General features: G+C 41.7%; 2 protein-coding genes across 5 annotated transcripts in view; both read right to left on the bottom strand.

Annotated features, from left to right (window-relative positions):
- LOC126987505 (uncharacterized) overlaps positions 1-21941 on the bottom strand; it is a 90542-nt gene that overhangs the window by 28916 nt on the left and 39685 nt on the right. The gene's annotated exons all lie outside the window — the stretch shown is intronic.
- Positions 2544-16176, bottom strand: LOC126987508 (phosphatidylglycerophosphatase and protein-tyrosine phosphatase 1-like). Of its 4 annotated transcripts, none has more exons than XM_050844500.1 (5): positions 16158-16176; positions 13492-13651; positions 12234-12314; positions 6998-7195; positions 2544-5134 (listed from the first exon to the last, which is right to left on the bottom strand). In XM_050844500.1, exons 2-5 carry the CDS (start codon positions 13648-13650, stop codon positions 5012-5014), a joined length of 561 nt encoding a protein of 186 aa, XP_050700457.1. In that variant the 5' UTR covers position 13651; positions 16158-16176; the 3' UTR covers positions 2544-5011. The 4 variants fall into 4 exon arrangements, with proteins under 4 accessions (XP_050700457.1, XP_050700455.1, XP_050700456.1 ...); XM_050844498.1 differs by lacking the exon at positions 16158-16176 and adding an exon at positions 15513-15852; XM_050844499.1 differs by lacking the exon at positions 16158-16176 and adding an exon at positions 15751-15852.

Here is a 21941-nt window from a genome sequence, read left to right as displayed (position 1 = left end):
ATAATAACGATAGCTTAATAAGCATTTATTTTACCCCACAATGCACCGAGTATAATTATGCAATCTGGTTCACTCTCTCCATATAAAGTGTATTGGGGGGCCATTACTTACTGATCTTGTCACTCATTCATAGTCAGCTCTTGCATTTTTTTTGGTTGCTGGGATATGTGGTTGAATTGGGCAGCTGTTGAGTTGGCCAGTGGTGTGCAGTGGAGGAGATCGATATTTGAGAAATATGTTATATAGGGCCAGGGGTTGCTGGGAAATGTTGCTGTTTACCATGTATAGGTGCTTGCGTTTTTCTCAAGTTTCGTTAACGTTCGTTTTCTGCAACTTTGCAGGGGTAACTAATACTGTCATCAAAATCAAAACTTATATCAAATGATTAATATAAATAATGTATAAAGGGATCAATGTATATGTAAGAATACACAAAGACTATACCAACTTCTATATTATCTATAACAATAATAATGACAGGATTGATTACCCCTGTAAAGTTGTAGAGGGTGAATGTTGGTGAAATTTGAGAAAACGTATGATGTGTGGTGGACAGCAGTGTTTCGCGGTACCTTTTTCTAACATATTTCTCAAATAATTATGTTGCTGTGTACTGTTTGCCAACTCAACAGCTGCCTAGTTTGATAGCATATCATTAGCAATAAAAAAAGCGCAAAATCTGACCATGAATATGAATAAATAAGGGTTTTCTAGTACATTTTATACCGTGAGAGCAGGGTGAGTGAACCAGATGACATATATACCGCAGTCATAACGTCATCGATGACATTTCAGTGAGCTATCCTTATAGTATATAATCCTTGCACAAACCCTATGGTCCAGAGACTAGAGTCCATTGAGAGAGAGTCCCAACAACCTAAAATTTGGACGCCATTATTGGCCCTGTTTTCGCCGCGGTTTTCAAACGCTAGCGTTTGCTCGTCGTGTGCGTAATGAGCATAGTCTTGACACCTCCACTGATTTACCTGATGTCCTTGATGAACCAATATCATGTTCACAAGAGTGTTCAGAGGAGTGGGAAGCGGAAGTTGGATTTTTAGGGAAATCATGGAATTCCAGCCAAATGGTCAGTCCAAATCATAATCTAATTTCACAGTTGAATTATATGGATGATTTTCTACAACTTTTATTCAATGAAATTCATTCTAGAATGAAAAACTACAAAAAATTTTTTTTCGAGTTTCACTGCAAATTTGGCTCTCTGTAGGCAGTAGTTTTCCCGGTAAAAGATTATAAACTATATTTTTTAGACTCCATTGTGATAAAATGAGCAACTTTCCTTCAATATTTTTTTTTGTGTTGCACCAGTAAAAAGTTGGAATTTTTTGGGAATCATGGAATTCCAGCCAAATCCGACAACCTAAAAAGAAATGGATTTTACAGCAGGGTGCGCCAGAAAATTTTCTATAAAACATCTTTTATGACTTTTTCTCAGTTTCAAAGAGTATTTTTTTATGACTTTTGCATCATGGGAGATCACCCAAGAAAAACTTTTGCATTGCTGGGGGGTTAATTAATGAAACCCAGCATTCTTTGCTTTATTTGCTGCATCGATGCATTGCTGTGAGAATTTGAGGTGTGATGCAAATTTGACATCCAGGACCTTGCCGTATTAATTGAACACTTTTGAGTTTAACGCCATGCATTTCATAATCGAACCCTTTATTTCTTGTTCCTGAGAGAGAGAGAGAGAGAGAGAGAGAGAGAGAGAGAGAGAGAGAGAGAGAGAGTTCCAAGACAACCCATTGCTTGATTCATTATAGCTTCATGATTTCTTTACTAAAAACATTCACACCTTTTATACATAGAACATGATATAACTATTCTGATTAAGAAAATTGAGGTATTTTCTTAAATGTACTGCCAACAATTTCCAGTTTAAGGCAACCTAATTAACAAGATATTTTATTTTGAGAATATCAAATATCTAACACATCAAACTATAGCTATGAAAAGATATTCATTACATTTCACTCATAGAATGAAATAGACACCCTTTAGTGAATAAAACTGATATTATCTAACAGAAGACTCACAAAAAGAAGAAAAGGAACAACCCATACAAAAAAGTCAACAGTAAATAAGGGGATGAAAAGCAAGATATGTGAGGCTGACAAATAAAAATAAATGCTGAACCAGCTATGAAAGTATAATGACTACTTGCCACAGAGAAGAACACGTCCTGAGCCGTGCACTGAACTTTGAGGTAGAGGGCAGAAGACCACCAGAAAGGCCAAGGAAGACGTGGAGAAAGGTGGTGGAGGAAGATATGAGGAGGCTGAACATCACGGAAGAAATGGCTATGGACCGGCAACATTGGAGGAGGCTCATATCCCGTCCAACCCCACCATAGGGAATAAATGGACGTTAAACGATTATGATGATGATGATGTACTGCTCGCCCCTTCTTGCCAGCTCTGATTCTAGAGTGACAGCAGGGACTCCCAGCCTCCCAGCACTCTCTGCCTATCTCCTGTAACACAGCATCCATCTGCCCTTGTGGAGGCTTGCAAAACACCAACAACTTGATATTGTTTAATTTCGGCACTTACAAGATTTTTACAGGATTATCAAAAAGGTTTAAAGCACCTCACAAGCAACAACAGTAGTTTCAGTTACATTTTGATGGTTATTCTTATCAGAGCCAGTACTGAATAACTCAGACTATGTATCTAAATTGAGCAGAGTTAACCTGGTAGCAGCGACGGGCCAAATGTGTGGTTTTACAGTGTAGCAGCGACGGGCCAAATTTGTGCCATAATATAAACCCTCTAAAATAGATGATGCATAAACTGATCACAAATGCTTTGATATGTATTTTGAAATGGTTTGAGTGAGTGATGATTTTTTTTTTTTTTTCTCGCTTAGAGGGACCATTAAGAAACATGATCCCCGCTGCTACTGGGTTAAAAGAATATTCTTGCTAGGCAAAATTTAAAATTCTTTCACATCAGCTATGTTCTGCATTTTATATAATATAGTACTATCATATCATGGTATAAAACTGCTAGTAATGCCACCAGTACTTAATTTTCAACACAAGCACCCATTCCATTGCTTTCACTGCAGTAGAAGAGCTCAGTAGTAACTTAGTTGTTAGCTACTCAAGTCCCTGAGAGTTGGTGCCTAGCAGAGGAGGCAGCACTTCTTCAAGGTTTAAGTGCACCAGTCCATCAACAAGTAACCAACAAACTAGTAACTCCCATGCTAGGCAACAAAGCTTATTCATAAATATTTTATCTGACTATATTTGTCATTCTGGTAACAGCTTTAAAAAAATACAGAGGATTTGGTTGTAACCCTATACTGAAACATAAAAAATTCAATTTTTACTATATCATTTGCAGTAGCATATACTTCATAGCCATAAGATAAAGAAAAAAATAGAGAGAGATACAGATATACAGACACATAGATAGATAACAAAAAAGCAGTAGACAGCTACCAAGGAAAACTACACAGAAATTAAGATGGCTTTACACAGGGCTACTAACTAATGGGGAGCATATACATGGGGGCGTGTCGCTTCACTCACTAGTCGTCCAATTTCCCGGCGGTCCTCCCTAGCAAGCCCCTATGCAGCTGCCCTGTCCATCCCATGTCCTTCCCAACAAGATTGGCTGACTTGCCCCAGCCATGAGTTACGAGGATGCACCCTTGGTCTCCTCCACTCAGGGTCATCTCATACAGAAACAACCCTGTAAGCAGGATAGACATCCTCAAGGTTCACCACATGCCCATATAGCTGGAGTTGGTGTTTATGGACTAATCAGGGCAATTCGCAGCAATTTTTCGAATCGGTTGGTATTTTAGGTCTGGGTCTGGGGCCAAAACTGTGCTGCATCCTCGCACATAATCACCAGCCAAACTGAAGTATCATGGGTGCTTTGAATGTAGTTAGGTAGATGCTGCAGAAGTTACATATAATAGAACTATCAGTGTGAGCTTGTTAGAAATAGGGAAAAATGGGATGCCCAAAACTAATCACAGCCTCGACTTGGTGATTCTGTTCTTTGGCATCTCCATGACTCCAAATATACCTTTAGAGAGAAGAAGGGCATACATTGGTAAGATTAAATGAGTTAGGCACAGAAGACACACAAAGGATATACTGCTGAGGTAGATACCATATATAGCCTACTTAGGAACAGCCTGCCTCCGGACTCAGTAATGGTGGTCCTCACCAAACGCTTTAAATGTATCTCATTCTCTTAAAAGAATAGGCACTCGGATTAGGATCAATTAATGAGTGTGTGTCTTCATGAGCAAAATTATCAATACCACCAGGGACTAATTTTTCCCAATTATTATTGCGGGTAAGCATCCAATTTAGTGAGGATAAGTTACTAATTTGTTGTCGTGTGTTTACTTAGTGAAAATTACCAATTTGGAGGGCTACCTTACTTATATTATTTATATTTCTTCGAAGATCAGCTGCCTTTCTGTGTAAACACATCGGCAATAAAACTTGCTGCATGTGCAAGCTGGCTAGCACATGGTGGCATTACCGGCAGGAAAAACTGCCCTGTGTAAAGACACCTTTACTCTCCTGAGACTCAAACCTTCCCAGTACTCATAGCAAGGCTGGCAGCCATCCTTGAGGCTGAGTTAGGACAAGACTGCAGAAGAATGATCAGAGAAGCCTTGAACATACTAGGGGTGACCACTGACACTGGGTCACTGATGGTGACGCTGAGGCACAGAGTTCATCTACACTGCGATCTGATGAGTCAAATGGTACAGAAGTTTCCAACAACAGTTGACCCAGGACTTGCTGTGAGAGACTGCCACACATTACCTAAAAATGCCTCCTGCCAGACCTGCCTGGGTCACACCATTGACCCATCCTGGGCACAGAAAATTGGATAGAAAAAAGGCTCTGGTAACATGACATAAGCATGTCACCTTCCACTTTCCCCCCCAAGTGTGTCTGGGTCTTTAGGAACAGTGTCACCTTGACTGACAGGAGGAGTTAGGGCAGTATTGGAGGTCAGCTCTGCACCATGGTATGATAGAAGGTGTCAAGTGCCTGGTACTGGCGGGGTCCCAGCCATATGTGTGGTCGTGCCTCAGCTATGTGTGTTACAGCCTTCTCAGGACTCCAATTGTATTTCTGTGAAAAATAAAGCATGCTGGTAAGAAAAGAATTAATCTTTTTATCTAATCAATAACAAATCTAAATACACCATAGTATCCTTCAGAAAATGCCAAACTCATCATTCCTTACCAAACCCAGAAATCTTGAATCCCTGAGTCTCTGCATCAAGGTACAGATAAACAGACAAATGCTAACATTAAAAATGACAAATAAACACATAAAGTAAGGAAACTTCACATCAATGGGTTACAAAATTACTTCTTATCAGATTTCTGTATCTATAAATGAAAGATTGATCTAAACTTTCTAATGCAAGGATCTCCAAACTATGGCCCTGGGGCCACATCTGGTCTGCCATGTGATTTCGTTCGGCCCACAGCGTAGTGGCCTTGACTGAATGATTTTCTGACCTTGATGCCAAAGCAAGTGAAATCAGGCTCTTCCAAAATATATTTGACTGCAATGCTGAAAATCTGATCAGTTTCCAAATTTGAAACAACTTGCTTGTCTCCATTTTTGGAACAACATATCTGTGTGAGCAAATATTTTCCAAAATAAAGTATGTCAAGTAGGGATGGGCAAAGTATGGGATTTTGGGTAATCGCGGGTACGGGTACCCGACCTGGCCTACCCAAGATACCCGGGACCAGTACCCGGGTATATACCCGATATCCATTAGAAACAAATACCCGCCAGCGCGCGGTGATCCCGGGACCAAAGTTGAGACGATTACTGAGAGGGTGTGTCGGGGTGAGTATCAGCGCGATGCTTACCCAGGAGGCCGAGACACCCGGGACACTGCCGAGAGTGTGTGCCTCTAATAAGTAGGGACGGTTAGCGATCGTGTGTGATTTAACTGGCTGTACAGTGTGTATGTACCTACTAGTGTATAGCATATTAACAGCAGGAATAAAGCTCATTTCCCTAAGGTTATTTATATCTTCTTCCACTTAAGTTACATCGTTTTTTTGTTTTTTTTTCCCAAGAATAAGGAACATAATTTAAGTGGGAGCCGTTACAAGGTCATAATCTGCCTCTTATGTTTAATAATTTATAATCCAAAAACGGCTTTCATCACCCAAATAACTGCACTCATATATGGTTATCCTTAAAATGGTTAATTATTGGTGCTCCTTGGCAATAGTTATGGGGCAAAAACCGGTAAATATGCGGCTCTCGAGTACAATAATCTGGCAACGATGCACTGGTACGCATATCCATACTCTATACCCGACTGCTTGCCTTATAATAGTATTACAGAAAATACCCGTCACGATACCCGACAATCTAAGTTGGTCCCGGGTACCCGACTTGCTACTTGGTACTCTACTACCCAGGTACCTACCCGGGTATCCGCCTGTCCCTAATGTCAAGTCTAACTTTCGAGCAAATTTATCTAATGAACCAAATAATTGGCGCCTCAAATTTGAAACCTGACTTCAAAGAGATTTTGAAATAAAAAAAAGCACTCCGACTTCGACTACAGCCAAAAGTAGCTGACTCGACTGACTCTGACTCTGACTTTGACTCCGGTCAAAAGTAGCCGACTCCGCAGACTCCAACTCTGGCCAATAATAGCCGACTCCACACACTCCGACCCAAAGTAGCTGACTCCACCGACTCTGACTCCGGCCAAAAGTAGCCGACTCCACTGACTTGGACTCCATACCCCTGAATTAATGCCAACAAGTTTTGTTTTGACTATCCTCCATTTGTTTTACTTTAGTTTGAGTTTATTAAATTTATGAAATGGACACTATTTTTTTCCTGAGGCCCACAAAAATGTGCCAAATATATAATGTAGCCCTCATACTAAAAAGTTAGGATAGCCCTGATTTAAAGGATGAGAATAAGGAACAGAAACAAAGGCAGACTTACGCTCATGAGATAGCAGGCAACCAGGGTGGCACTTCTGGTTCGCCCGGCCTTACAGTGCACATACACTGCTCCACTAGGACTACTGGCCTCCACTGCATGGATAAACTTCACTCCATGCTGCAGCTTGTCCTGGCTTGGGGCCTCAAAAATATCTGTGGTGCTCAGCTGCAGGAACTGGACTCCAACGGCCTCCCACTCCTGCAAGAAGTGAGTTAAAGATGTGGTTCTTGCATTTAAAATAGAAAGTACTGTATATATTCTTGTAAAAGTAAACACCTTTGAAAAATTTTTAGTGTTAAGATTAGAGCAAAACTTTGTTAAGTACAAGTAACTCTCGATTTACGCGAGTTTGGTTTATGCATTTTTTTAAATAACGCGGGGTCCAAAATCCAAATAAATGTTTAATTTACACGTTTTTTTCACTTATTCGCGATATTTTATGGAGTGGCCACCAGATGTCTCACGCAACTGGACTCACACGGCGCCGCGGCCACACAGCTAAGCTCAGTTCTTCCCACGCGCCACTTGAACAACAATACAGTACCCCCGCTGCCACGCTACTCAACAACAACAACACCCTCGCTGGTGTGCTACCACAAGGGGAAGGGCAGCCAGAGGAGGAACCACGAGAGGGAGAGGAGTCAGAGTGATACAGTGGGCAAAAAGGTACAAACCTACCTCTTGTTTGGTTTACATTGTTTTTGATTTACGCGACCTCTTCAAGGACACAATACTCGCGTAAAATGAGAGTTACCTGTATAACTTTGACATGGAGCTAAATCTGTTCCTCAATGAAACATTGCAGCCTTTAAGGGAGAAGGGTTCAATGATTACTAAGACTGAGAGTAAATATAATACAGTAGATAATCAGTAACTAATCACAGGAATTCAACTTTCTTTTCTACAATCTGTTTTCTTACTCAAATTGTTTTTTTTCATTTCTTCTGCTGGCCGAAATTGACCTATCTTTCGGCCACTCCTCTAACTCTTTTTAGGAGCAGTGAGTAGCGGGCTTTTTTTTTAACACTTCTTACCTATTCTTTATGCCCTTGAACTGACTCTGCTGTAAAAAATATAAAATAAAATAAAAAAATAGAGATGTTTTCTATTCATCACTGACTGCATAAAAGCAATTTTTACAGGGCTCTGATGTCACCTGCCTGCATTCCTCTTTTCTTTGTTCCAGGTAAATGATGCTGATTCCACTATGCTTACTTTTTCTCCTGGTATATGATGCTGCCTTCACTATGCTTACTTTTTCTCCTGGTATATGATGCTGCCTTCACTATGCTTACTTTTTCTCCTGGTATATGATGCTGCCTTCACTATGCTTACTTTTTCTCCTGGTATATGATGCTGCCTTCACTATGCTTACTTTTTCTCCTGGTATATGATGCTGCCTCCACTATGCTTACTTTTTCTCCTGGTATATGATGCTGCCTCCACTATGCTTACTTTTTCTCCTGGTATATGATGCTGCCTCCACTATGCTTACTTTTTCTCCTGGTATATGATGCTGCCTTCACTATGCTTACTTTTTCTCCTGGTATATGATGCTGACTTCACTTCTCTTCACTGATATATGATGCTGACTTCACACTGAGTGACTTCACTATATAGGTATATGAGCAGGGGTGAAAGTAAGCTGGTACACAGTGGTACACTTTTTAAAACAACTTTCACCCCTGGCTACCTACCAGGCGATAGGATTTGTTTGTAAACATGAAACACTCGTATTACAAAGTAGCTCATTATATTTGCCGGATTTCTAGCAGATTTGGATACTCAATCTTGTGCATTTTCATCCGTCAGAGTTGATAGCACTGCCTGAGTGGCTCGTGTTCTCAGTTTCTCACGGTTTCTGGACGATGAGTGGCGGTCAGTGTCGTGTGCACAGGGGTATGCCATACCGGGAAGAGATATACAACCGTCTACAGCCGGTACGCAGGGGTACGCTTTTGAAGACAGTACCGGCAAGAATCTAATCTTACTTTCAGCCCTGTATATGAGTGAGTGAGTGAGAGTGGTAGGGTGAGGACGTGTGGCGTGAGCTCCATGGAACTGCTTAGTCGACAATGCCGGGAAGAACCAGGAGTCTGAGAGATTCCTGTTGTGTCTGTGAAGATTTTACAGGCAAGAAGTTGATTGCATGCTGTTTGTGTCCAAGGTGGTGTCATGTGGAGTCAAGCAGGATAATGAACCTAAAATAAATTGGATTTGCACTCTATGTCTTCATAAAGCGTCTCTTGCTACCAACATTGTTGAAAAATTGGATAAATTCAAGCAAGAATTATCTAAAGAAATATCTGTGGTAAAAGATGAGGTTGAATCTTGGATGTCCAGTGTCAAGGAGGAGTTGAGTGAGGTGGCAGGCGTGATTTGTTACGAGCTGGCAGAAATGGGTCGCACCAGTTTTGCTGACGTGCCCAGACACAAGAGGAAGAAGAATTTTCTTGTTGTGAAGGCCTCTGATCAAGACAAAAAGGCTACTGAGTTGAAAAATGAAGTTTCCCAGGCATTACAAGGCATTCAGATTACTGATTCAAGATTCACGAATGGAGGTAACATTGTTATGAACTTTGATGATGAGAACACAAGGAATGAAGCAGCTCAGAAATTGGAAAATGTAGAGCAAGTTAGCACAAAAAGTGTGGGAAAACTAAGGCCAAAGATCATGATCTGCAATGTACATATGGAGGAGACTGGGGATAAGATAACTGAGACACTGTTAAACAGGAATGAGTTCCTACACTCGATTTCTGGAGTTGAGGGGAAAATTGAGAAGATTTTTAGCAAGCCTGCTGCAGGTGGCACAATGCACTATATTTTGAAATGTGATCCAACTGTTAGAGAGTTGATTCATAAACATCATGACAAGATAAAATTAGAATGGGGAGTGTACACTGTGAGAGATAGATACCATGCAATCATATGTTACCCTTGTAAAGGATATGGCCATCTTGAGGCCAACTGCACTGCCAAGAACAATGGAGAAGCCCCAAAACGTTACAAGTGCTCTGGTGATCATAAATCCAAGGAGTGCTCCATGGCTGAGAGAAAATGCATAAATTGTGTAAGGTACAAGAAGCCTGAAAGCAACCACTCAGCGAATGACCAGTGTTGTGTAGGTCTTCAAACTGAAATTGAGAGAATTCGTAACATAACCGATCATGGCTATTAACTGGTGTTTGAGACTCAAAGATAAATTGTGTGATAAATGTTCAGTAAGTTGGAAATAACCATTGGACATTAAATTGTGATAATGTAAAGGAAATATTAGACAAATGGAAAATGAAACAACGGATATTTGTGATACTATAAAAAGGAAAGATATTGTGATTAGTACGAACTGAAACATAGCCAAGTGACAATAATGATGCCAAGTTTATTAAAAGGACATCAGTAGGTTATCCATGAAAGCAATTAAGACTCACTCACTCACTACGATGTTGTGAATAAGTGCATATCGAGGATTATTATTGAGGCTAACATCATTATTACTGACGGCCCTGCGGAGCGCTGCGCTGACAATGGAGAGGGGCCTGAAACCTCATCAACAGTAAACGGTAAACTTTTTCCTGGTAAATGATGCTGACTTCACAATATTTACTTTTTCCTGGTATATTATGCTGACTCCACTATTCTTCCTTTTTCCTGGTATATGATGCCCACCTTGCTTTGCTTACCTTTTTTTCAGGGTATATGATACCGACTTCACTATGCTAACTTTTTCTCCAGGTATATGATGCTGAACCCACTGGGCTTCCTTTACTACTTGACAACTGACTAATATGATGGGAAACTGATACCAAAGTTCCTCACCAACGACTGTTGCTTAAATTACAGGCTCACGGAGTAGAGGGTAAAGTTTTGAACTGGGTCAAGGCGTGGCTTAGCAATAGGAAGCAAAGAGTGCAAATCAATGGTAAAAGATCTGACTGGGGATGTGTTACGAGTGGGGTCCCACAAGGTTCGGTATTAGGTCCACTTTTGTTTATTATTTATATCAATGACTTAGACACAGGAATTAGTAGTGATGTTAGTAAATTTGCAGATGATACCAAGATCGGTAGAGTAATTGAGTCGGATCAGGACGCTAGTATTCTCCAAGGTGAACTCAACAGATTATATGACTGGGCGGATAAATGGCAGATGGAGTTCAATGTAGGGAAGTGCAGTATTCTGAGTGTAGGTAGGAACAACCCCTCACATAACTATTGCTTAAATGACACTCTCATAAGTAGGTCTGGATGCGAGAGGATTTAGGGTCTTAGTGAGCTCTGATCTCCGTCCAAGGGCACAATGCATTCAAGCTAGAAATCGAGCTAATAGGGTACTGGGATTTATTTCAAGGAGCGTAAGCAACAGAAGCCCCAAGTCTTCCTCAAACTATATTTAGCATTAGTTAGACCTCATCTTGACTATGCGGTTCAGTTCTGGTCACCCTACTATAGAATGGATATCAAAATGTTAGAATCGGTGCAGAGGAGGATGACTAAGATGATTCAGGGGTTGAGAAACTTGCCATACGAGGAAAGACTCAAACAGTTAAACTTGCATTCTCTAGAAAGGCGAAGGGTGCGTGGAGACATGATCGAGGTTTATAAATGGATGAAGGGCTTTAATAAGGGAGACATTCATAAGGTTTTGTTGGTAAGAGAACCGGGTAGGACACGAAGTAATGGGTTTAAACTGGATAAATTCAGATTCAACAGGGACATAGGCAAAAATTGGTTTACTAATAGGGTGGTGGATGAGTGGAATAGGCTTAGCAGTCATGTGGTGAGTGCCAATACAATTGTCACATTCAAAAATAGACTAGATAAATTCATGGACAGCGATATTAGGTGGGGTTAGATACACGGGAGCTTAGGGTCAAAGGAGCTGCCTCGTACAGGCCTACCGGCCTCTTGCAGACTCCTGCGTTCTTATGTTCTTATGTTCTTATGTACCTTAACCCATCTGCTGCGATTGGCACGGATTTGGCTTTCATTGGTAGCCTGATAACATATATTCACAGGTGTTTCTCTGCCTCTGTGGTGGATAGAGGAGTGTTTCCCATGCCGGATATCCCCTCCCAAGGTGCATGACTTTACATTTTTCTTCATTGAACTGTATCAGCCACTTGTTGTTCCGTTCCTGTAGCTTGGTGATGTCTTCTTGTAGGAAATCCGCAGTCAAGGGGTTAAGTACATGAATGATATAAAATGTTTCAGTTAATCAAACAAAAGCTCACCTTCTTTGCATTGGCCAGCCACCTCAGCTCATAGTCTTCATTCATGGACACAACGCCCTTCACGCCCTCCTTCTCCACTAACTGGTAAAACAAAAGGGATGACTCAGCCTTTGCATATTCTCAGCATAAAAAGGTTAGAAACTGCAGATGAAAATATTTTGAATTCTCAAACTTGAAGGGCCAAGGACACTGGTGATTCAACATTTTTGTCTTAACCCGGTAGCAGCGACGGGCCAAATTTGTGGCTTTACCGTGTAGCAGCGACGGGCAAAACTTGTGCCCCAAAAATAGATGATACATGAACTGATCGCAAATGCTTTGATAAATATTATGAAATGGTTTGTGTGAGTGATGATTTTTTTCTCATTTTTCTCGCTTAGAGGGACCATTAACCCGGTAGCAGTGGGGATCATGTTTCTTAATGGTCCCTCCAAGCGAGAAAAATGAGAAAAAAAATCACCCCTCACACAAACCATTTCATAATATATATCAAAGCATTTGTGATCAAATTATGCATCATCTATTTTGGGGGATTTATATCATGGCACAAATTTGGCCCATCGCTGCTACACGGTAAAGCCACAAATCTGGCCTGTCGCTGCTACCGGGTTAAGAAACATGATCCCCGCTGCTACCGGGTTAAAAATTGTCACCATCTTAATGTTTCACTTAACAAACAAAAAATCCTATATCAGATATTTCAGACCTAAACATAAAAAGTAAAAAGTACCTTGCAAAGTAATAAATATGATAACGATTTTTAAGGATCATTTTTATATAGAAGTAGCACATTGCAGGGATCTCATTTTTCTTGGTAATTGGTTGCTCTACTTCATCATTAACCCGGTAGCAGCGGGGATCATGTTTCTTAATGGTCCCTCTAAGCGAGAAAAATGAGAATAAATCATCCCTCACACAAACCATTTCATCAGTTTATGTATCAGTTTATGTATCATTTATTTTGGGGGGTTAAAATCATGGCACAAATTTCGCCCATCGTTGCTACACGGTAAAGCCACAAATTTGGCCTGTCGCTGCTACCGGGTTAATGGTCCCTCTAAGTGAGAAAAATGAGAAAAAATCACCCCTCACACAAACCATTTCATAATATATATCAAAGCATTTGTGATCAGATTATGTATCATCTTTTTTGGGGGGTTTATATCATGGCACAAATTTGGCCCGTCGCTGCTACATGGTAAAGCCACAGATTTGGCCCGTCGCTGCTACCGGGTTAAAAAAAAGAAGTTTTCCTCACCTCCTTCGTCATGCTACGGAAGGGCAGGGCTCCCAGGATGAGGCGGTCGTCCACATGGTTGTACCACTTCCTGGCCGACACTCTGCGCATAGCCACATTGAAGGCCAGTGTGGGGAGGAAGGTGAGCCTGGCAAATGCCCATCCCATGCTCCTGCCCATGCTATAGTGAGCAAGGGAAAGAGAGAGGCCAGCTGAGACAACCACAGGGAATAAGAACAAAGGAGCTATTTCTGTAGCGATTTTTTATCTGTTCTTTTGATACACACAATGGAGTCCAAGGGGGGCCAAGCATGCATTGTGCACAGCAGAAAGACAACGCCCTAAAATGTTCAGTTATGAAAAGTACACATCTGCAAGTCTGTTTTACATCATGATACAACCAGTGAGTTATGTATTAGGTAAATACTGATGTTATATAGTATATTCTTAACCCGGTAGCAGCGGGGATCATGTTTCTTAATGGTCCCTCTAAGCGAGAAAAATGAGAAAAAATCATCACTCACACAAACCATTTCATAATATATATCAAAGCATTTGTGATCAGTTTATGTATCATCTATTTTTGGGGGTTTATATCATGGCACAAAATTGGCCCGTCACTGCTACACAGTAAAGCCACAAATTTGGCCTGTCGCTGCTACCGGGTTAAAGATGCATTTAGAGTATTAAATATTTTTATTAATTTACTTCAGATTACCACTCCCTAATGCAATCAACATGATCAAAAAGTGACTGAATTCAACATGTATCATGAGACATAATAGAATAAAGCTCTAAGGTAAACAGACAATTAACAAGAGAGAAAGAGCAGCAGTATAATTCTTGGTTGAGTATTTTATGACCTATGAAATATATGAAGACAAAAGAAATAGACAGGGCTCTGTAAGAAAGCAATATGATAGGATTTCATAAGCATATAACGAATTGGCAATGAGATCTAGAAGGGAATTAAACTAAACTTCTATTGTAATATTATATCAGTTTATAATAAAATTCACTCATTTTTTTTCATCTTTTCATAATTTACTTTATAATACTTGTAATGTTATTTACATAGACAGATAGATATTCAGACCACATAGACCTATGGTCCAGACTAGGTGGTCTGTCCCTTAACCAAAGTGGAATCCTAATAAATTTAATGTCATCAAGACTGCATTTTGAGTTTAGTGAATATCAAGTTGAAGGAAGTGGCAGTCGAGCTGTTTTCTAAATGAATTAATCATAGTGCACTGGAGGTGCCATTATTTTTTTGTGTGTGTCATAATGGTGGCTAGCTAATAGTGGTTAAGTGTAATGTGGAATCATGGAAAGGTCGACAATTCGGCACCCTATGGCGGCCGACCACAGAGTTACAGGCAGGAGCAGTGGCTTCACCTCTCACCGTAGCGAGAGATTGGAGTTGAACCCTCTAGTATATAACTCTGTGGGGTATTACACACAGGCCTATAGCCAGGAATTAAAATTCAGGGAGAGGGCATTTCTATTGTAGGGAGGATGGGGGGGCTTTACTATTCTTTTTACTAATCATCATTCAAGAATAACACATCCCAGCATTAGTACATGGTTCTAAGTGATGAATTTCATGGGGGCTAATGAGTTTTTGAGGGGTCTAAGCACTCCCCTATAGCTCATCTTGAGAAAATCTACAAAGCACTGTGAGAGGTTGTCTACTGCTGAGTAAGAGTCTAAGGGTCGCATTTTAAAACATTTAGTTGCCTAAGTTCACATATTTGACAAGGCTTTCGTAGAAGTTTTGAGCATTTCCAGTAGTAGTTCTATGATCCTGGTGGTAGTTTGACCCTTCTTCTGTACTGTGAACCTGAAGAAACACTAATTAGAACCAGACTGATTCCCTCTTTGACCTTTAGAAATAGCTGAAGTGAGAAGCGAAAATGTCTTATAATACCAGCCTAAGGTCTGGAAGGAATAGCAAGCAATGTTGAAGATTTAACCCCTAGAAAAAAAATAAAGAGTAAAGAGATGCACATTCCCTATGAAACCCTCCGCCACACCCATACCAAACCACCGAGGAAGGCTGACTAATAAGGGTAAAAGTGAAAGTCTACAGCCTGGGACGAGGGTCAAGCAATTTCCGGTGAGCAGCAATGTCCGGTTAGCGGGAAGGGGCGGGTGGCGGCGGGGGGGGCGTGGAGGGTCAGCCCCCCTCACTCACTCGCCGGGCCCGTAGGTCATGAGGTGCCAGGAGAGCCGCGCTGACAGGAAAAGAAGAAGAAAGACCACAACAGCTGATCTGACCACAGCTGAGGCGACACGCGGGGAGTATTGACACTTCCAGCTGCTCCGGCGATCAGCTGACGCGTGTTTACTGCCAGTGTCTCGACCTGTGCCTGGCGCCGGCTTAGATATATAATGATTTCCTTCTCTACCCATATTAAAGTCCCATCAAGGGGTATATGGTCATCAGAATAAATAAGTATATTCTTTCTTGGCTTCTTCTTCTGCCATGTTAAATTATGTAAAAGACTCAAAAAGGTGTTGTGCAGGGAGACTGAGGAGAAAGTTCACCCAGTCAGTCCAATGCTTCATCTCCACCGCAGGATGTTACATAATAATATATACCAGCATTTATCTTTCTACCAATAAGCATATATGATAAAAAATAATAGACAACAAGTAAATTAGCTTGGTTGGATAGGATATACCAGGTTTTAAGCTCCACTCGACCCTTGAGCTGCTGTCGAGAATGCCTTGAGATGACCCATCGAGCCGCCGGGGACTATTGATGGGCAGGTACCGTTAATTTGAGTACCAGTAGTACCAGTACCGAAAACTCAGGTACCGTTAGTACCGGTACCGGTACCGGTACCCAAAGGAGTATTTCTTTTATCTTAATGACGTCTGATGAAATTCCTAAATAAATTTTCTGCAAAGAAAACTCTCTCTCTCTCTCTCTCTCTCTCTCTCTCTCTCTCTCTCTCTCTCTCTCTCTCTCTCTCTCTCTCTCTCTCTCTCTCTCTCTCTCTCTCTCTCTCTCTCTCTCTCTCTCTCTCTCTCTCTCTCAGATGTAGACAAGTAAATTCAGACTGCACCAAATTTTTCTTCACCAACGTTGTAGTGCGAGAATGGAATAAGCTCCCATCATCAGTGGTCCAGTGTAACACGATTGACTCCTTCAAAAATAAGCTCGACCGTCACTTCCTTCAACTTAATATCAACTAGAGTAGAAATGCAACGTTTTGGAGTCTTCTGATTAATGTAAAATCACTTAGGTTTAAGGACAGACCACCAAGTCTGGACCATGGGGTCTGTGTGGTCTGATTTTCTATGTAAATCTATGTAAATCTCTCTCTCTCTCTCTCTCTCTCTCTCTCTCTCTCTCTCTCTCTCTCTCTCTCTCTCTCTCTCTCTCTCTCTCTCTCTCTCTCTCTCTCTCTCGTATAGCATGTATACGTAGTTATTATGGATGTACTCATAGTCTAAAAACAATAACAATATATATATTAGCGTCCTAAAAAAAAAATCGGACATGATCAGAATTATCCAATAAATAAATTTAATAATAAAATAATGGAGACGGCCGGGAGCTATGATGGAAACGAAAAGCAGGACAAAATGGTGGGAATTTGGGAAGACGGTCAGCGAGGCAGTGACTCAGCAGCCAGCACAACATCCAAGGCTTAATTCGTCTCCACAGGGCCCATATCGCATGGCGAGCGCCGCGCGCCGCCGAGCGTCACTAAGATCCAACCGGTACCGGCACTAGTGGCAATGGTCAGTACCGATTGATCATGAGTCTTCTCGGCACTTGGTACCGGTACCGAGTGCCGCATGAATCGATAAGTTCAGTTCCGTGCTATCTCGGACACTGAACACACGAGTACATACTTGTTGTACTCAGCAGAGAAGGGTCAGTTCCATGCTATCTTCTCGGCACTGGGTACCGGTACCGAGTGCCGACTGAATCGATTCTTCTCGACACTCGGTACCGGTACCCAGTGCCGAGAAGAATCGATTCATGCGGCACTCGGTACCGGTATCAAGTGCCGAAAAGACTCATGATCAATCGGTACTGTTGTGCTGGAAGCTTCCCCCGGGTCTATGGACCTCTGGAAGACTCCGGGAGGAGCGAGCAGGGGGGCGGGAGTAAGGCTCCGCCCGCGCCCCGCGGTCAGGCGCCAGGCGGGAAGTGCTGCCAACTCGCCCAGATTTTTGCTACATGTTCATTCTTGTATGATCTAATATGCTGTAACGTTCTAGACTGTGCTGTTCGGTATATATCTATATATATATATATATATATATATATATATATATATATATATATATATATATATATATATATGAGAAGTACAGTACTGACCACTATTCCGTCTTGACGGATCCGTCGACGTTAGTGACGTCAGCGAAACAGCGGCCGCCCGTCAGGGATGATCCACTCCGTCAGTCCATCGCTCATCATTTTGTTGACGAACATATGGACAGCATTAACCACAACGGGCCCAAAAGTTAACTTGAGTTTGACATCTCTGGACGGGCTCCGCGCGGGGCCCCGGGCTCCGTTGATGACGTCACTGACGGTCGACGGATCCGTGAAAACGGAATAGTGGGAACCCCCGCCTTAGTGACGCTTAGAGTCCCTTGATAGAGAGAACCTAAGATTTGGACGTCTGTTTTCGCCGCGCTTTTCAAACGCTAGCACACGCTCTCTTTTGTATTTCTGTTTTACAGCCATACGGGTCGTCCACTGAAACTGAGCACACTTGTGTCAGATTTGCACACCTTCCCCTAACAGCCAGCAGGGGGCCAGCAGCCAGCGAGCTCCACCATTACGCCCTGTTGCTTCTCTTTGAGTGTTGCTGCTGTGATGGATGGATTTAACAATACTTATCGCTACCTACATATCCCTTCATCGCCTGACCCTTGCCTGCATGGAGGGTCGCTGCCTCCTGGGCGTCATGAGCCTTGATATACTTGTCATGGCCGTGGCTTACACACTACCCAAGCTCCATCAATGCAAAGGCACTTTACTTCCTTTCCGTTGTAATGGCCCGAAATGTACTACAATTGTAATGGTATTTTTCCCCATGTAAATAGAGTTAACCTGGGGTGTTTGCGCAACCAGTTATATATGTATGTGGGTTTCTCATGAGAGATTGATTGATTGATTGATTGATAGTTTATTGTTGCAGGTAAACAACAAGGGAGAGAGAGAGAGAGAGAGAGAGAGAGAGAGAGAGAGAGAGAGAGAGAGAGAGAGAGAGAGAGAGAGAGAGAGAGAGAGAGAGAGAGAGAGAGAGAGAGAGAGAGAGAGAGAGAGAGAGAAAGGAAAGAAGGAAGTACACAAGAGAAGGAGAAAAAAATGAAAAGTATGAGAGGAGAGAGAAAGAAGTTTGAGAGAAGGGAGAGAGAGAGAGAGCGAGAGGGAAGAGATGGGTGTTGAAACAAAGAGGCCTGTTGTGCTCCCATATCTCCCCTACAATCTGTAGTGTCAACAAAATTCAGAGGTGTCAGGGGTCAAAACAGGGTATCGTTGCCAAAAGTTGTCAATCTGCCTTCTTTTAATTATTGCGGGAGAACGGTAAATATGTATAATGGAAATAAAATACCAGTGACCTTATATTGATATTGGAGGCCTACCAAGGAAATCTCAGGTCTCAAGCAGGCCTAACCTGCGGTCAGTTTGTCACTCCGTGACGTCACACCAAGGCATTTTGGGGCCGAGACTAACGCCCCTTCCTCGCACTAGGTTGTGGGAGCGAGCTCATTCTCACGAGCGACATCGCCCCTTTCAGGTGAGGAAAGAACTGTTCACGGTGTTTACATAGATTTACATAGAAAATCAGACCACACACACCCCATGGTCCAGACTAGGTGGTTTGTCCTTAAACCTAAGTGATTTTACATTAATCAGAAGGCTCCTAAACGTTCCATTTCTACTCTAGTTGATTTAAGTTAAAGGAAGTGACGGTCGAGCTTATTTTTGAAGGAGTCAATCGTATTACACTGGATCACTGATGGTGGAAGCTTATTCCATTCTCGCACAACAACGTTGGTGAAGAAAAATTTGGTGCAGTCTGAATTTACTTGTCTACATTTGAGTTTTGTGCCATTGTTCCTAGTTCGCAAAGTGTCATCGATCATAAACAATTTTGTTCTGTCTACATTCGTGAAACCATTAAGTATTTTAAAACATTCGATCAGTTTTTCTCGGAGGCGACGTTTCTCAAGAGAGAACATGTTAAGGGTGGAAAGCCTTTCTTCGTAAGATTTGTTGCGCAAGGAAGGGATCATTTTTGTTGCTCGACGCTGAACACCTTCTAGTTTAGCAATGTCCTTTGCATGGTGGGGAGACCAAAACTGTACCGCATATTCCAAGTGGGGTCTGACTAAGCTATTGTAGAGCGGAAGTATTACATCTTTATTCTTGAATAAAAAGTTTCTTTTAATGAAGCCCAACATTCTGTTCGCTTTATTTGCTGCATCGATGCATTGATGTGAGAATTTGAGGTTTGACGCGATTTTAAAGTCCTTAACGCATTGAACGCTTGTGAGTTTGACGCCGAGTATTTCGTAATCGAACTTCTTATTTTTTGTTCCAACTTGAAGGACCTGGCACTTGTCTACGTTAAAGGGCATCTCCCATTTATCCGACCAAGCTGAAATTTTGTGCAAATCCTCTTGGAGGCTTTGCCTGTCTTCGTCAGTGAGAACCGAGTTATCAATCTTTGTGTCGTCTGCAAATTTACTAATGCGATTATTGAGTCCAACATCCACGTCGTTGATGTAAATAATGAAGAGCACTGGGCCAAGAACCGAGCCCTGAGGGACGCCACTAGTGACCGGCGCCCACTCTGAGTTAAATCCGTCAATCACAACTCTTTGTTGTCTGTTGCTCAACCAATTCGCGATCCATTGGTTTACTTGACCGTCAATGCCTATTTGCTTTAATTTATAAAGTAATTTATGATGTGGGACTTTATCAAACGCTTTCTGGAAATCAAGATACACTACGTCCACTGATTTGGTTACGTCATAAATTGAGAAGAGATCGTTATAAAAGGTCAGTAGGTTTGACAGGCAGGATCTTTTGTTACGGAAGCCATGTTGTGAATCTCCAATTAATGAGTGGCTTTCGAGGTAACTCACAATTTTGTCTCTAATTATGCTCTCGAGTAGCTTACCTACAATTGAAGTTAGACTAATGGGTCGGTAGTTACCTGGTATTTTTTTTTTTGTCTCCTTTCTTAAAAATCGGTGTCACGTTAGCCTTTTTCCAATCCGAAGGGACGATGCCTTGTCGCAAGGACATATTGAATACGGTAGTGAGGGAGGAGAGTATTTCGCTCTTTGTTTCTTTAAGCAGTATAGGATATACTTTGTCGGGTCCGGGACTTTTATTTGTTTTGAGTGAATGGAGAGCTTTAAGGACTTCATCGGTTGTTATTTCAAAATTAGGCAATGCATGCTCGAGATTTACAATAGTACTGGTGTTGGTGGTAGCGAGAGGAAGACTGTTAGTATTAAACAGAGAGAGAGATTTACATAGATTTACATAGAAAATCAGACCACACAGACCCCATGGTCCAGACTTGGTGGTCTGTCCTTAAACCTAAGTGATTTTACATTAATCAGAAGACTCCAAAACGTTGCATTTCTACTCTAGTTGATATTAAGTTGAAGGAAGTGACGGTCGAGCTTATTTTTGAAGGAGTCAATCGTGTTACACTGTACCACTGATGATGGGAGCTTATTCCATTCTCGCACTACAACGTTGGTGAAGAAAAATTTGGTGCAGTCTGAATTTACTTGTCTACATCTGAGTTTTACGCCATTGTTCCTCGTGCGCAAAGTGTCATCGATCATAAACAATGTTGATCTGTCTACATTCGTGAAACCATTAAGTATTTTAAAACATTCGATCAGTTTTCCTCGGAGGCGACGTTTCTCAAGAGAGAACATGTTAAGGGTAGAAAGCCTTTCTTCGTAGGATTTGTTGCGCAAGGAAGGGATAATTTTCGTTGCCCGACGCTGAACACCTTCTAATTTAGCAATATCCTTTGCATGGTGGGGAGACTAAAACTGTACCGCATATTCCAAGTGGGGTCTGACTAAACTGTTGTAGAGCGGGAGTATTACATCTTTATTCTTAAATAAAAAGTTTTTCTTAATGAAGCCCAACATTCTGTTCGCTTTATTTGCTGCATCGATGCATTGCTGTGAGAATTTGAGGTTTGACGCGATTTTGACCCCCAAGTCCTTAACGCATTGAACGCTTTTGAGTTTAACGCCGCGCATTTCGTAATCAAACTTCTTATTCCTCGTTCCAACTTGAAGGACCTGGCGCTTGTCTACGTTAAAGGGCATTTCCCATCTATCCGACCAAGCTGAAATTTTGTGCAAATCCTCTTGGAGGCTTTGCCTGTCTTCGTCAGTGAGAACCGAGTTACCAATCTTTGTGTCGTCTGCAAATTTACTAATGCGGTTAT

Source organism: Eriocheir sinensis, chromosome 65, assembly GCF_024679095.1.
Source record: "Eriocheir sinensis breed Jianghai 21 chromosome 65, ASM2467909v1, whole genome shotgun sequence".
NCBI lineage: Eukaryota > Metazoa > Arthropoda > Malacostraca > Decapoda > Varunidae > Eriocheir > Eriocheir sinensis.
This window is presented reverse-complemented; position numbering and strand designations above follow the sequence as displayed.

Bases quoted from the DNA above. Each gene is read 5' to 3' on its own strand.
- LOC126987508 (XM_050844497.1), bottom strand. From the start codon at position 15,687: ATGACCTACGGGCCCGGCGA. The intron at 13,652-15,667 runs GTGAGTGAGGGG...TGCTCACTATAG, and splicing joins ATGACCTACGGGCCCGGCGA to CATGGGCAGGAGCATGGGAT. The intron at 5,135-6,997 runs GTAAGTCTGCCT...TATTTTTCACAG, and splicing joins TTGCCTGCTATCTCATGAGC to AAATACAATTGGAGTCCTGA.